This window comes from Salvelinus fontinalis, chromosome 12, assembly GCF_029448725.1.
Source record: "Salvelinus fontinalis isolate EN_2023a chromosome 12, ASM2944872v1, whole genome shotgun sequence".
Lineage (NCBI taxonomy): Eukaryota > Metazoa > Chordata > Actinopteri > Salmoniformes > Salmonidae > Salvelinus > Salvelinus fontinalis.
This window is the reverse complement of record NC_074676.1, coordinates 29197114-29212630: the sequence shown is the minus strand read 5'-3', so window position 1 is coordinate 29212630 and position 15517 is coordinate 29197114. Positions and strand designations below refer to the sequence as shown.

At 42.2% G+C, this 15517-nt stretch overlaps 2 protein-coding genes across 4 annotated transcripts; one reads left to right on the top strand and one right to left on the bottom strand.

Moving 5' to 3' along the window:
- Window positions 1-81: 81 nt before the first annotated feature.
- LOC129867109 (UDP-GlcNAc:betaGal beta-1,3-N-acetylglucosaminyltransferase 9-like) lies at window positions 82-5473 on the top strand. 2 transcript variants are annotated; one of them, XM_055940293.1, is made up of 2 exons: window positions 82-343; window positions 2155-5473. In XM_055940293.1, exon 2 carries the CDS (start codon window positions 2507-2509, stop codon window positions 3863-3865), a length of 1359 nt encoding a protein of 452 aa, XP_055796268.1. In that variant the 5' UTR covers window positions 82-343; window positions 2155-2506; the 3' UTR covers window positions 3866-5473. The 2 variants fall into 2 exon arrangements, with proteins under 2 accessions (XP_055796268.1, XP_055796267.1); XM_055940292.1 differs by lacking the exon at window positions 82-343 and adding an exon at window positions 1010-1412.
- A 306-nt stretch (window positions 5474-5779) lies between these two features.
- On the bottom strand, window positions 5780-15457 carry LOC129867110 (phagosome assembly factor 1-like). Of its 2 annotated transcripts, none has more exons than XM_055940294.1 (16): window positions 14411-15457; window positions 14177-14259; window positions 13965-14048; window positions 13822-13865; window positions 12430-12509; window positions 12216-12310; window positions 11589-11686; window positions 11217-11329; window positions 10399-10532; window positions 10177-10260; window positions 9977-10059; window positions 9735-9778; window positions 9562-9611; window positions 9320-9378; window positions 9130-9202; window positions 5780-9018 (listed from the first exon to the last, which is right to left on the bottom strand). In XM_055940294.1, the coding sequence occupies exons 1-16, from the start codon at window positions 14472-14474 to the stop codon at window positions 8929-8931; spliced, it is 1278 nt and encodes a 425-aa protein (XP_055796269.1). In that variant the 5' UTR covers window positions 14475-15457; the 3' UTR covers window positions 5780-8928. The 2 variants fall into 2 exon arrangements, with proteins under 2 accessions (XP_055796269.1, XP_055796270.1); XM_055940295.1 differs by having other exon boundaries at window positions 11589-11653.
- Window positions 15458-15517: the final 60 nt, after the last annotated feature.

The following is a 15517-nucleotide window of genomic DNA, read 5'->3' as shown; positions in this document are numbered from 1 at the left end:
CAATTCTTGGGAGTCTGTCTCCAGTTGCTGCGCTGGCACCTGGAGCGCCGCTGAACCAGCAACTCCCACACGTGTCACGTGGCCAGTGTAAAGAACACAGTTAAAACGGTGTCGTGCCAGTTTTGCACATTTCTCCAAAAGTTAACTCCTTACAGAGCCTCCAAACCAAGTACGTCTGTATTAATTTAATGTGTTTTTCTCTCAATTTTAAACCTCGTTTATGTTGGACCCAGGTTGGAGCCCAGCTTTCCTACAGTCTGAGACTGATTTCATACAGAAACCAGATGTTCCCGGGTTTGGCAGTGGCGCTATATAATTGCTTTGGTGACTTTAATCTGTCCTGGTAAGTATGATGACTGATGTGCAGGATACTCTGTACACATACTGTATACTGATTACAATACAAACGCGGTTATTCAATATAGGGCTCCCTGTGATATGCAAATATGCAACAGAGTCTGGCAATTACATTTAAATGTAATGCGTCATGGTAGGATATATAATATATGCAACACAATTATTCCTTTGAGGGTAAACGCATGTATGTCCGTTTTGCTGGCTTAAAATACGGTTTGTTGTTTTGTTCAAATATTCATTTTTGCAAGTTATAAACTGCATGGTTAACCAATAGTTACATTTATGAAGGATATTAATATGAACATTACGTTAGGAACACTATGTTCTAATGAACATAGGACATGTTTTTCTATTTAGGAAAATGTACAGTTTAACATAAGATCCGACACGGCCCCCTCCTAAAGCGAATTTGCGGCTACGTCCTATAAGAAGGAATGTCAATCTTCGAAATGTTTTGGAACATTTTATTCTAAAAACACCCCACTTCGATGGAGCACAGCTACAGAAGTGACTTTTTGTAGCAGGTTAGGAGAGTGTTTTATCTAACCCTAACCTTACCCAATGTCCTAACCTTAACCTAATTATCCTAACCTGCTACGTTATTTCTCCTAACCAGCTTCATAAATTCTCCCAACCTGCTACGAAAATGTCACTTCCGGTGGTAGCTATATCGAAAGTGGCGTGTTTTTAGGGAATCACGTTTTTCCATTGCTTCTTCTGAGGTGTCATTTGAATGGTAGACAACTGGTAGATGGTCTGGGCCCGTTTTCCCAAACGTATTTTAAGGCTAAAATCATCGTTGGAACTTTCGTAGGAACATCGTCAAATCCGTTTCCCAAAACCATCCATCAGTAAAGTTACTCTTGAAAACGCTCGTTATTTAACGACTGCCTCAGACCACTCGTAGAACAGCTAAGTGTGTCGTCCGTTAGATGTGTTTTTGTCCTTCCGCCTCACTTTATACACAGAAGATCTCCGCTAAACAAAATCCAGATGTTTATTTGTCTTTCTGTGACTACCGATAACTTTAAAGAGACTGTGACTACAAATACAAGGTTTCCAATTTCTTTGCAATTGTTACTAACAAGCCACGTAGGCTACATATACCAATATGCTGTTTTTAAATCATATTAAAATAAATGTCATGTTTACTCAATTTAGTTTTATTTAGCTATTTGTACGTTACTGTCTGTAATTTTTGCATCAATATATTTAATGATGTGGAACATGTGCGCAATGATGTGGCAAATCTTGATTTAGTGCATTATTATAGGGTAAGCATTAGAATAAGCTGCAGCAATATTTCTAGCCATAGGTGATATCTCTCTAGGAGCTAATCTGTAGGTAAGATTTGAAAGGGAGAATACTGATCCGAGAGCAGCGCTGCCTTTCTTGCGAGCGTATCAGAATCGACATATGCCTCAGACGCAATTAGTGAATGTTCTCTCTGCATGTTGTTTTGGTAAACACATGTTACAGCTTCGGCTGTTGTACAAAATATGCATCATTAAAACACTCCTAAACCTAAATTCAATCGTAATCGGGAAACCGTAGGGGGCTTGTCTGCTATAGGAAGATTGATCCTTGCAAACGTTCTTGCAAATAGTTCTGGGAATTTGGGGAAATTAGTTTGAATGATGGCAACTGCAGAGATCATTTATTAATAACAACTTAAATGAAAAACAGAAAAGAAATTATACAATGTAAATAACTGTAAATATAAAAGTAAAATATAAAATGTACTTTTGTTCCTCTCCTTTTATGTTTAATTCTCATGTGATTTATCTTCATATCAAGGAGCAGAGCCTGCTGATGAGATGGGATGAAATGAGTGTCATGGACTTAAGGGAAAAGCCCTCACATACGGCAGGAGAAACATCAAGATTGCAGAGTGTTGGGTTACGGAGAATAAATCGGCAGGACCTCAGGGTCATAACTGTTCCCTGTCATTATGTTGACTCAATGAATGGAAACAATCCGGTTGGAAATAATCCAGAAAACCTTTGCATGGATGATCAGTATTATGAAATCCTCACAGGATGCTGTGTGGTGCTTTCTGATCTCTGAGATCCTGAGGGAGAGGAAAATAAAGATCAATGGGAAAAGAGTGGTAAATAAAATCAGAGGGAAATAGGTTCAGTGGGACACAATGAGGAGAATTCATATAAAATATGTTCTGTGCACCCTGCTCATGCTGGGGCTACTCTGTCTAATGTTGTATGCCCATCAAGGCTTCACTTCCACCTGGGACACCTGGCACTTAAAGCAGGGCTGTACAAGCTCCCGCGCTCTTTTAGGGCCCCCACCAGAGAACCATGTAACTGAACGGGTCCCTTCTACGCCCCCAGACAAGACAAAGTGCCAGTCTGCGCATCAGTCCCATTTTAAGTCTCAGACACATCCCAAGTCCAAACTTCAGTCTAAATCCAAACCTCAGGCCAAGACCAAATCTAAGTCAAAGAAAGATGAGGGGACAAAGGCTGTTCCGGTTTTACCCACACGACCACCTTTTGACTTTGAGGGTTACCTGAAGGATAAGGACAACCGGGACTTCATACTGCTGATGGACCAGCTAGGGAAGTGCTCAGGCGAGCCCTACATGCTCATTGCTATCAAGTCAGTAGTGGCAGACTTTGAAAGGAGGCAGGTAGTGCGGCACACCTGGGGAAGAGAGGGTGTGTTCCAGGATGGGCAGACAGTAAAGACTGTATTCCTCCTTGGTGTACCCAGGAACAAGACCGCCCTGCCTTTATGGGACCGGCTCCTTGCCTACGAGAGCCACACCTTTGGGGACATTCTCCTCTGGGACTTTGATGACACATTTTTCAACTTGACACTTAAAGAGACCCACTTCCTCCAGTGGGTGAATGACAGCTGCTCCAATGTCCAGTTCATCTTCAAAGGTGACGCTGATGTCTATGTGAATATAGAGAACATTCTGGAGATGGTGAAGGGTCAGAAGCCTGATAAGGACCTCTTTGTGGGTGACATCATCCACCATGCCCACCCCATCCGCCGACACAGCAGCAAGTACTTTGTGCCTGAGTTTGTGTACGGCCAGACTATGTATCCGTCATATGCTGGAGGGGGAGGCTTTGTGATGTCCGGTCACACCGCCAGGCGGCTGAGTGAAGCTTGTCAGCAGGTAGAACTATTCCCTATCGACGATGTGTTCTTAGGCATGTGCTTACAGAGAATTGGAGTGAAACCGTCACACCATGAGGGTTTTCGTACATTTGGCATTGTGCGCCCCTCTGCTGCTCCCCACCTCCAGGTGTTTGACCCTTGTTTCTACAGGGAGTTGATGGTGGTACACAGCCTGACAGTGCCACAGATCTGGCTCATGTGGAACTTGCTGCATGACCCCCAACTGAGCTGTCACAGTGAACTGGCCCCCACCCTGTGGCCCTTCAAGTGGAGGAGCAAGGTACTCGGAACAACAGGACAGAGGGACTCAGAGACTACAGTGGAACAGGACTATGATGTTAAAGTGTTTGTAAAGCATTGAGGGGTTTGGTTTATGTTGATCAGAGGGACTACACTGTGAAAGCCATTGGGATATGGAAGCTGTGATTGAATGTTTGCTGGTTTATTTTGAGGCAATACAGTGGTTTTTGTTTAAAAGTTTACAGCCATTGTAAATGTACCCTTTTTCTAAGAAAAAATTCCTCTTATCTTTTTCATTAACATCCTGGATGTAAAACCAGTCTGTATACTGGTGGTAATGTTTAAAATATCCCTGCTCCATTTAGGTACAGTATGACTGAATCCATCTTTTTATTTTATTGCACAGAGCCTCAATAAGGTCAATATTGACTGAAGCATGTGCCAGGTTGATTTTGTGAAATTGAATGTACACTACAGTGTTGTCAATTATGAATCTTTGTGTGTGATAACACATCATATTACACCTGTACGTAGACTTGAAAGGGAAGTTAGGGGAGGCAAAGCTCAATGCATCACCTGTATAGGACACATCACTGCACTCTATACTCCTCTGTAAACTGGTCATCTCCGTACATCTGTTGCAAGACCCACTGGTTGATGCTTATTTATAAAACCCTCTTAGGCCTCACTCCCCCCTATCTGAGATATCTACTGCAGCCCTCATCCTCCACATACAACACCCGTTCTACCAGTCACATTCTGTTAAAGGTCCCCAAAGCAAATACATCCCTGGTTCGCTCCTCTTTTCAGTTCGCTGCAACTAGCGACAGGAACGAGCTGCAACAAACACTCAAACTGGACAGTTTTATCTCAATCTCATCATTCAAAGACTCAATCATGGACACTCTTTCTGACAGTTGTGGCTGCTTTACGTGATGTAATGTTGTCTCTACCTTCTTGCCCTTTGTGCCGTTATCTGTACCCAATAATGTGTGTACCATGTTGTTATGTTGTGTTGCTACCATGCTGTGTTGTCATGTGTTGCTGCCTTGCTATGTTGTTGTCTTAGGTCTCTATGTAGTGTTGTGTGTTTTGTCCTATATTTATATTGTATTTATTTATTTAAATCCCAGGCCCCCGTCCCCACAGGAGGCCTTTTGCCTTTTGGTAGGCCGTCATTGTAAATAAGAATTTGTTCTTAACTGACTTGCCTAGTTAAATAAAGGTTAAATAAAAAAAGAATAACTGTAGCTGTGGTAGGAAGTCCCCACGGGACCTCATTATATAGGTCCACACTCTGGGGGAACTTTCCTAGAAATGTTCCCGCAGAGGTATGAACACAAAGAAACAGTTCACACCTTCATCAATGTTATGTGCGCAGCACCTCTTTTTTTTAGTTCATAATTAGACACACTGAACATGACAGTTACCAAGCAACAAACCAAAGGTCAGAGTAAAGCCTGAACATGAGTGGGTGGTGTGCTATCATTTACAATTCTTCTGATAATCTGAAATCATACAGGGTGTTCCTTTTTAAACTTGTACGTTCAGCTATACATCCAACTGTAGTCCAAATGCTTTCTTTACACTACATGCTGTTGATATGAAAATAGAAAGCAATCTGTTAACATGAAATTGTCCCTGGTGGAAAAACTGTGCATGTACTGCTTTTTCTTGCTCTTAATAAATAAATAAAACAAAACTTTTTTTGTCATATTTATTACATCCATTTGTTCACATCCTTTTTGTACACACGGTAACAGGATTATTTTTAATTAACAGAATTCATAATGAGCAGTGTTATAAAATTATAAATGTTGAGTTTCAGTAGATTTAATGAGCTCATCTAAATTTATCACAGCAATCTTGCATCGTTTCAGTCGGAAGCATTGTGCAAGCTTTAAGCAGACCGTTCTGATTCACTGCAGTAATGGTTATTGCTTTCTATGACATGCTTGATAATGTTGATCTATACATGTTCTTTATTGTACAGAAGTAAAGGTATCCAAAATATAAAAGACCACATTCCAATGAATTTGATTCACAAGTTTAATTAAGGATAATTCCCATTTCCAGAAATGGGTTAACTGTACTGAATCCACCAAAAATAATTACTTTAGGGGAGGAGGATAACACACAATATAAAGGGAGACAATACATAGAATTAATACAAGTATTACACTCAACTGAAGTTGTCCATTTCTAATTCATCTTAAGGACAACGATTCATTCATTCGAATGGAAAAATAGGATTACCTCAGAGGAAATAAAATAGCTAAAACCAACTGATGAAAATTAAGCATTCACTGGCTCCTGGCATTAAAAAAATATCTGATATGTCCACCTGAGATTGGGCAAGCACAGCCCAGCACACTAGCTACTCTCTCAGCAGTAACATTCCAGAAACCTCACCGAAACATTGGTGGTGTTGCATTTGTTTTCTCGCTCAAAGCTGAGTGTGCATTGTATTTGAATTCCAACACAACCAGTCTGTGTATCCATCTCAGGTCATGAAGGGCTGGCCAGTGGGTGCTCAAACTGATGTTATAACCATTGTCTTGCTGTGAGATGTTCAGAGTGATATACAAGTTTCTGTGTCCAGCAACAATAACTTAAGACCAGACAAAACAATGTATTGTGTACTATGCAAATCTTCCAATCAGAATACCAGGGGGATATGTGATGAGGATGACAGCGATGCCCTTCATGACTGAGCTCAGGACCTCTACATCAAGGGCTCTCTTCAATCCGTATCGAGAAAGTTGAGTTACAGCGTAATTGAAAATGAATTACCTTTACATTTATCGTGCTAGCTGTAACACTTCAGCGATACAGATTGAATAGTGACCCAAGTCTTTAATCTACTCTTTACTGTTACGTTTTCTGGAGCAAGAGGACAATGATGACTATGGGTGACAGTCAGCCAACCATGTTAACTTTTCATGCTCAAGTCATACACAATGCAGTTCTATAGCCTAGTTTAATTTACAGAGAGAAGTCAAGACAGGCTTGGTGGGAGATGAGGCACAATGTTAACAAGCCATTCTACCTTTTCCTTTTCTTTTTCTTCTTATTTTTTTAATTCAACTTGCACAAAGCAAGGGATCAAATTAAAAACAACAGTACAGGTTTTTTTTTTTCATCGCAACTCATGAAACAAGTCAACGTAACAGAATGAACAATGCCCATGTAATAAGCCTGCATCACACGCTGTAAAGCTGAGGCCTGGAGGGCTGGTCTGACTGGGGCTGACATGATGGCAGATAGATACACAAGATGGGAGGAGGACACACACTTAAAAGCCTCAGTCACACCTCTGATCTAGCACCAGAACATTATCAACCCACTGTAACACTGATCACACACACATCCAGGGGTTCTAAACATCATAGACTGTACAGGACTCCCTTCCCTATCCAACAGTAACCCCTCCTTGTCTCAGCTTTAGCCCATCTTCAGCATCTGTCTCTAGTACTAAGTGGTTATTAAAGCTGAACTAGAGAGATGAATGAACCCTCCAGGCCCAGGACTTAGGAGCGCCACTGTTCTCTCCACTAGGGAGAGAGAGACATCAAACAGAATTCCTAAGTAATACAAGTGTCACGTCTGTTGTGTGCTGACCTTAAAACAATTCAGACCCACATTGTACCATTATCTTAAAATGACAAAAAAAAAGAGCACACTATTTACAAATCTGTACAAACACCAGAAGAGACTGCTGCTGCACATAGTCCCAAATCTACCTGCTAAACATAGGGAGAAGTCTCAGGAGACTAAAAACTGAATGATAAAATATCTGCATTAAAAAGCACAAATAATAGTACTTGGGAGAGATTAAGATTATGGGTCAGGAGCCTACAATAAAAAAAATATTGTTTAGGAGGGAATGTCTGCTCTTCTGAGCAAAAGGTCAAATTTTTACAAACTAAAATGTCTGGATAACTTAAAACATCCTGAACCATCTTTGGCAAAACCTTTGGCAATTTAACACTTTTTTTAAATTAAGAATGATAGCAATGATGAAGTAAATCTGAGGGATTCATTTAGTTATCTCCTGTGAAGAGAGAGAGAGATGGAGGGGGAAAGAGAGAAATCATGAGATAGCATGGGGAGGAAGACAGGGGTAGCAGTGAACAGTGGAGGGGATAGTGTACATGTGGAAGGAAAGGAAATCAGTCACGGGATAGAGGAGCTGGAGCCTTTCCTCTGCCATCACTAATAGAAATAAAATGCACAATACTCCTCATTGGATAGGAAACAACAAGAAAGTAAATAGGGTGTATCTTAGTGCAAATGTTCAAATGTTTCCATCGGTCCTGGCAAATAAACACAAAACAAACAAACTAACTACAAATGCAGTTAGTGATTTACGGCCTTGCAATAGGAGGTGGCTTATGCTGAGGACTTGTTCATGGCATGAGTGTATGAACGTGTGTGTGGTGTATGTGGACCAGTATACGTGTGTCTGTGTTTGATCATGTGCCAAGACAGTTCCCCCTCAAAGCATGCAGAGCACTAGGACCCTCCATGGGGAGGCCAGTTTGTGCTTGTCATCTTTTACCACTCTCCTTTTAAAAACAACAACTTCTCTATTCATGCAATTGTTTGTGTCTGTGTGCATGCACGTTTGTTTCTGTAACTGTCTGTGCATGTAATGGTGTACTTGTTATGCTAGTGCTGCAGATATGAGATGAGCCTGCATCCATATGCATGTGTATTAACCGGTAACATGAACATATAGTGGCGAAAGGATTGAAATGCTTTTGGTATCAGTTTCTGATATATGTGTGCATGTCAAGCATGTATTAAGTCATTTTAAAAATTGTAACATGCACGCAGGTGCTCATTTGTGTATGCAGGTGAGCATGTGTTTGTGCACGCCGGCATACAAATGTGCATTGATGAAACACATCTAATGGGTGTTTTGATGATGAAGACCATTGGGACAGGGTGAGTCAGAGGTGGGAGGGGGGTGGGATGAAGGCTGACGTAAGGCTCCTAGCAGGCCTCTGGATGAGGTGCCCGTCACCGTGGGGCAGATGGGTTCAGAGGAGCTCCTCTCTGGTGTGAACATGGCAGTGGGTGAGAGATTGAGTGAGACAGAGTACACTGCTCTTATCAGCCTAGGGATGCTGTGGTGTGGCCTGGAGGAGGGGAGAGACAGGTTTGGCAGTAGGACGCTGTTCAGTGGGCGCTGGCCTCGGCTCGGGCCCGGCTGCTGGGTCTGGGGGCACCGTACAGAGTCACTGAAGCTATGTGGTTGTTCTGCATCACCTGGGACGACAAGTTTGCACAGTTAGGACACAGAGTTTACATACAGGCCTTTGTACTACTCAACCTAATGCCATCATCACTCACGACTCAGGAGACACACCAAGTTCTTACCTCAAAGATCATTCGCTGTAGTCCAAAACAGAACGTAGAGCCGAAGGGATTGGTATTATTTGCAGAGGATGACCTGTGAAACAGAAAAAATTAACACCTTTTTGGTAACTGCAGAGCCAGCAGTCAGTTGTAGAGTGAAAACACTTCATCGGAAAATAGTCATGTAAATTCTAACCCAGGCATCTCTTACCTGTGGAGCACGACAGGCTTCTCCATGGGGTGTCCAAGAAGCTCCTGAACCTGATCCCACTAAGGGAGAGACAACCATAGTCAGTCAGGAGAACACAAACCTTCTCTGAAGTCACAAATACCTATAAAGTTAAAACATAGTTGCTTGTGTGGTGTTTTTCACAACTCTTTATCAAAAATATACAGTATGTTGTAGGAAAGCATTCAGTTAGGCAAAGACTGAGCAGGTCAGGCATGTCTGACCTTGCTGTAGGTAGTGAGGATGCAGTCCTCCCACTGAGCATCAGCAGCTTCTGAAAGACACAGACAGGATTACATGAGGAGACTTGAAAGAGGTCAGAGAGGAGACAGGCAGAGTGCAAAAGGAGCACCAAAAAACTCAGGAAATACAATACAAAAGCTGATTATAAACTCACCTTTCTTAATGACAAGTGGAATCTTGAAATCGCATCGATGATATCTAGTATTGAGAGATTTAACATGTTACTGAGTGTGGAGCACTGCAGTCCTGCGACTACATTACTTCAACCACTAAAGAGTTAATAGCCTCTTATGGCTCTACTGCAAATCATTAATTCAAATTAATCATGTCTGAACATTGTATATTTGAGCCAAGGGCCAATAAAGTGCCAGTCTTAACTGAGGCAGAGAGACTTACATGTTGAAATTGTAATGACCAGGGAAGTTGGTATGAAGGACAAACTTCTTCACCAGGTGTGTGGTGGAATCAAAGAGTATGTCCTGGAACGACAGGAAGAGGGAACAATCAGAGGTCAAAACTGTACATTGAGCTTTAATGTCAACATAAAAAAGACAAGCCCTCTTTTTACCCACCCCCCATATAACACCAAGACCTACCACCCCCAGGGTGAAGTAGTTGAAGAAGTAGTCATTGCATTTGGACGGGACCTGCTTGTGAGGCGACGGAGAGTGGATCTTCATCTGAAACAGGAAACCAAAACATGAAGAGAGCTTGTTTATAAACAGAGAGGGTCATATCAACTGAGAGCAGCAAGTCAAGTATGAGAAAAGGGGGTCAGGGTAAAAGAGGGAGACAGGGAAGAGAGTTAAGGGCCATACCTTGTCCTCTGACTTGTAGAAGACCTTGTGTGGCGAGCCCAGAGCGCTTAGCACATCTTGACAGGAGTCTCCAAAGTAGATGTTCCTCTCCACAGCACGCACCTTGGCATCAGCCATCACCCCCGGCCCGCAGCCTGACAACAGGACACAAGTACACTCATTATCCAAGCTGAATATGACCTGATGTTGCAAAACTGTTGGAGCACATCATTTCATTACGAATGCATATAATACATCAAACCAGAGACAACAAAAACAGCAGGTCAAAAGACACACGTCTAAACACTGGATGAGGGATTTCAAGAGACTTTCAAATGACTTACATATTTTGATAGCCCTCTTCCCATCTACTAAAGGGCGTAGAGTACAAGTACATAGTGTACATGGCTCCTCCTGTAGGTTATTTGTTTAGCTCAGCCTCTCCAGGGGAGGGGCCTGTCAGAGGTGATATTTGGTGATGAGATCAGCAGGGCTTTACATATGAACTGGAGAGAGCATGGAACGTGATGGAACTGAGGGACTTGCAGGAAAGCACTATTCTGTAGCTCCAGCAGGAGGCTCTATTACAGTCCTAACAACAGAGCTGGAGGAAGGAATTAATTAAAGGAAGGGAGAGAAGACTAGCCTGATCCAATTAGAATTGTGGATGGATTAAGCTACGGGAAGAGAACACCTACGTCCTCCAGTCCCGTCAGTGGCATGTGTTCAGAGAGCCTCAAAATGAATATCAACCTGAACAGAATAAGCTTCAATTACACAGTTCTGATGGTGTTGTACTCATAGACATGAGTGGGTTGAGATGTCCCTTTGCTATGTACCTGCAGTGAGGATGCGAAGTCTCAGACCAAGTGGTCCCGCACCATTCTTCAGCACGTCCACACACTCTGCATACACGTTGCCAAGGAAACAGGCAAGGGGCATCACTGGAGCCCTGAGGAGCGACAGAGTGAGTCACAGTCATGTTTTTTTCTGCAATCCAAGATCACACATCTCGCAATACTTTTAAACCTAACCATATTCAAAGGAGAAGATGGTGTTAGTTGAAGCATTTCCATTGGAGTAAACAAGCTCACCAAACACACAGTATCTTCCCCTTCACCTTATACTCCACCTGCTTCCTCCATCTCCCCATAAACTTGCCATGCTCAACCATTATTCCAGGTGTGCTTGTGGATACATTATGTTCTTACTTGGTATCCTGTAGGTTGTTCCCAGTATAGATGTACATCCGTTTCACTGTGGCCCCGTGCGGAATCTGCAGGGAGGCCAAGCCATGGGCAAAGTTAGGCTGTCAAAGCAAAACAACTGGGAGTAGATTGGCGTGTGCATTTCAACAGCTCACATTCAACATATAGAGACACAAGCACTCACATCAACAGCTTTATACTGTAGCAATGCATTTTCACAAAAAAATACATACTAAGCAATTTTTTGGCAGATTTTTTTTGTATTTCCAGCATTATCAAATGCTTCAAAACCAAATACTCATGCATCACACAGCTCTATTGGTGATGTAGCAATTAGTTTGTTAATTCCCATGTGGTCAAAATGAGGCACAGGGGTTTTCATTATCTAACAAATAATCCAAGCCAAAAAGACTAGTAGTTTATCTGGTTAACAAGGTCTATTAGAGGTTGTTAGCCAGGTAAAGTAAAATTGAAAAAATAGATGAGGGGAACAAGAAGAGCAAGTTACAGAATACATTTGCAGTGTGGAGATACTATATGTCAAACAGGGTTTATAAGGCAATTATAAAGCCAGTCAGATAAAAACAGCATACTAGGGATAAATATAACAGGAACAGGTAATAGTCTCACCTCATACTTGGGAGCTTCATTCCATGAGTCAAGCTGGAAGGAGAAGGAGAGTCCCCGAAAGTTCAAGTGGAACAGTTGCTCTGCAGCATTGTATACTGTGGAGTGAGGAAAACATGGTCAAACACAAGAAGCCTACCTTGCAGCATTCTACAGTACTATCAATAAGAAACAAAGTTGTATCTGCTGATTGGTGAGGTGAGTGTCTTTCCCTTACCTCCAGGGTGTGTGGCACCAAAAGACTGGTCAATCTGCTCTATAGTGGGTGCTATAGCCTGAGTGTTGAAATGTACTCCACTGCAAGACAATGACACCATTTAGGCTTAGATACTATTACAATATATTACCAAAAGTATGTGGACACCTGCTCATCGAACATCTCATTCCAAAATCATGGGCATTAATATGGAGTTGGTCCCCCCTTTGCTGCTATAACAGCCTCCACTCTAACAGCCTTCAAGGCTTTCCACTAAATATTGGAACATTGCTGCGGGGACTCCATTCAGCCACAACAGCATTAGTGAGGTCGGGCACTGATGTTGGGTGATTAGGCCTGGCTCGAAGTTGGCGTTCCAATTCATCTCAAAGGTGTTCGATGGAGTTAAGGTCAGGGCTCTGTGCAGGCCAGTCAAGTTCTTCCACACCGATCTCAACAAACCATTTCTGTATGGACCTCGCTTTGTGCACGGGGGCATTGTCATGCTGAAACAGGAAAGGGCCTTCCCAAACTGTTGCCACAAAGTTGGAAGCACAGAATTGTCTAGAATGTCACTGTATGCTGTAGCATTCAGATTTCCCTTCACTGGAACTAAGTGGCCTAGCCCGAACCAGGTAGGGCAGGTAGCGTTCTTCTGGCATCCGCCAAATACAGATTCATCTTTCGGACTGCCAGTTGGTGAAGCGTGATTCATCACGCCAAAGAACGCATTTCCACTGCTCCAAAGTCCAATGGCGGTGAGTTTTACACCACTCCAGCCGACGCTTGGCATTGTGATCTTAGGCTTGTGTGCTTCCAGAGGCAGTTTGGAACTCGATAGTGAGTGTTGCAACCGAGGACCGACGATTTTTATGCACTACGCGCTTCAGCACTCGGCGGTCCCACTCTGTGAGCTTGTGTGGCCTACCACTTCGCAGCTGAGCCGTTGTGACTCCTATTTCCACTTCACAATAACAGCACTTACAGTTGACCGAGGCAGCTCTAGCAGGGCAGAAATCTGACAGACTGACTTGTTGGAAAGGTGGCATCCTATGACAGTGCCACATTGAAAGACACTGAGCTCTTCCATTCTACTGCCAAAGTGTTTCTATGGAGATTGCATGTCTGTGTGCTAGAATTTATACACCTGTCAGCAACGGGTGTGGCTGAAATAGCCGAGTCCACTCATTTGAAGTGCCACTAATTTGAAGGGATGTCCACATACTTTTGTATATATAGTGTATATGTAGTAGCACAAAGTCCCACATCCAACATAAGATGAACAATGTGCAAAACAAACTATTCTCACTAAGTAAAACAAACAATTCCAATCTGACAAATTCCCACCTTGCTCACATATACATTTGTTAATACTCACACAGGTATTCACATTAGGAACAGATGATCACTCACCAGTATTTCAATTTCACTTTGCTCAAGTCGTATACTTCAATCACCTAAACATTACAGCAACAAGAGACGTGATTAGTGTTCAACATACAGTGTTTACTGAATGAAGTCTAAAGTCATGACCCACGAGCGCACCTCTCCCTCACCTTCAGTCTCTGGTTACAGGCATCAAACAGCAGTTTAATTCCATCCTGAGTCAAGTTGAGTATGAGGTCATGACTGAGTGGCGTCTAGAAACACAGAAAGATAACATGTGATTAACATGTAATTACAGGGAACAGTCAATCAAGAATCTGTCACATTAATCTGACAGCCCACACCCTACATCATATCAAAGAGCAGTCATCTCATCTCTTACTTGTTCACTGTAGAGAACCTGGACATTCTTGATGATGCGGCAGTGTTTCTGTAAAATGGAAATGGCCTGGGCCAATGGCATCCCTGTGACAAAAAGATGGAAAAGATTAGAGATAGATTTAGTCCGCATTTACAAATTACAAACAAATATGAAAAATAACAGACAGGGAAAAGATTTAGGGTGTGTGGTCGGATGAAGAATACCAAATAACCTATTATCTTCTGAGTCACTTACCTAATGCGAATTCCCATTGCTCATGTCCTAAAGATCTTTCAGGAACAACTTCCAGATCCAGCATTGGCAAGTAGGGAGAAGGATTTTCAACGAGGTTCTGTGCCTGTGCCAGAACTGGACCTTTCTTTAATATTAGACTGCCTGATCCTTCTCTTCTTAAATCACTCCTTTTCAATTGCACGGTTTCTACACAACATTAAGCTATTAACACAATAAAATAATACTTAATTCATAGGCATACACAATACGGGTTTACATAAAACACCCTGAAATATAGTGACAGTGGGACAAATGACACCTTCTAGGGGCCAAGACACTCCAAAACTTAGTTACGGCACACTGCTGTTACCATACTTTTGGACCAGCGATCCTTGCTGACAACGTTGGCATACAGGAATTGCGCAACAAACTTGCTTAATTACACACAAAGTTTACTGATAATTACAGGTTGGTGACTGACATATAACTCTACCAACAGGTCGCAGTTGAGCTAACTGAGTGATGTGCAAATGACGATCACACCACAACTAGCTAGCTAGCTAGTCTGAAATCGTTCCACACTCGTCACTATCTAAACAGCTCTGTTGTCTCGCTTCTGATTAGACAACTCAGCAGCTTGACAACAATTATCTGCGACTTGTAGCTATGCTAGCTAGCTCTCCTGTATAGTTATTGTAATCAAAATCCACGCACAATTATAAATAAATATAAAACAATGTTCAAAAAGAAGAAACCAAATACTGCAATTCTGTCTGACAAAACAAAAACAAAGAACGTCTCAAACCCGTTGACTGACGTTGCGTTGCTGTTTTCTTTATTCCCGAGGATTCAACAGCAATCTAGCTAGCTATGAATTGAAATTGTAACAGTGAGTCACTTAGCTAATTTTCATAACATCACTAATAATTAAATGTCCATCGAATTCCTTTTTTCGTTTGTTGTGTCTTTATCGTGAATTGAAGAGAAAGGAATATAAACACTTCACAAACAACGGCAACTTCCAACAAAACACCACCACTATCAGCTGATTATTCAACTTCCTGTGTGTCGTGAAGAAACAGCCACTTCCTGGTCAGCTGACCAACATATTTCTTCAAAATTCTCGCT

What these genes read in the sequence shown, in the direction of transcription:
- LOC129867110 (XM_055940294.1), bottom strand. Translation starts at nt 14,474, where the DNA reads ATGCTGGATCTGGAAGTTGTTCCTGAAAGATCTTTAGGACATGAGCAA. An exon ending in TGGTGCCACACACCCTGGAG is followed by an intron (nt 12,311 to 12,429) that starts GTAAGGGAAAGA and finishes CTCACTCCACAG; the next exon opens with TATACAATGCTGCAGAGCAA. An exon ending in AACAACCTACAGGATACCAA is followed by an intron (nt 11,330 to 11,588) that starts GTAAGAACATAA and finishes GTCGCTCCTCAG; the next exon opens with GGCTCCAGTGATGCCCCTTG.
- LOC129867109 (XM_055940293.1), top strand. Translation starts at nt 2,507, where the DNA reads ATGAGGAGAATTCATATAAAATATGTTCTGTGCACCCTGCTCATGCTG.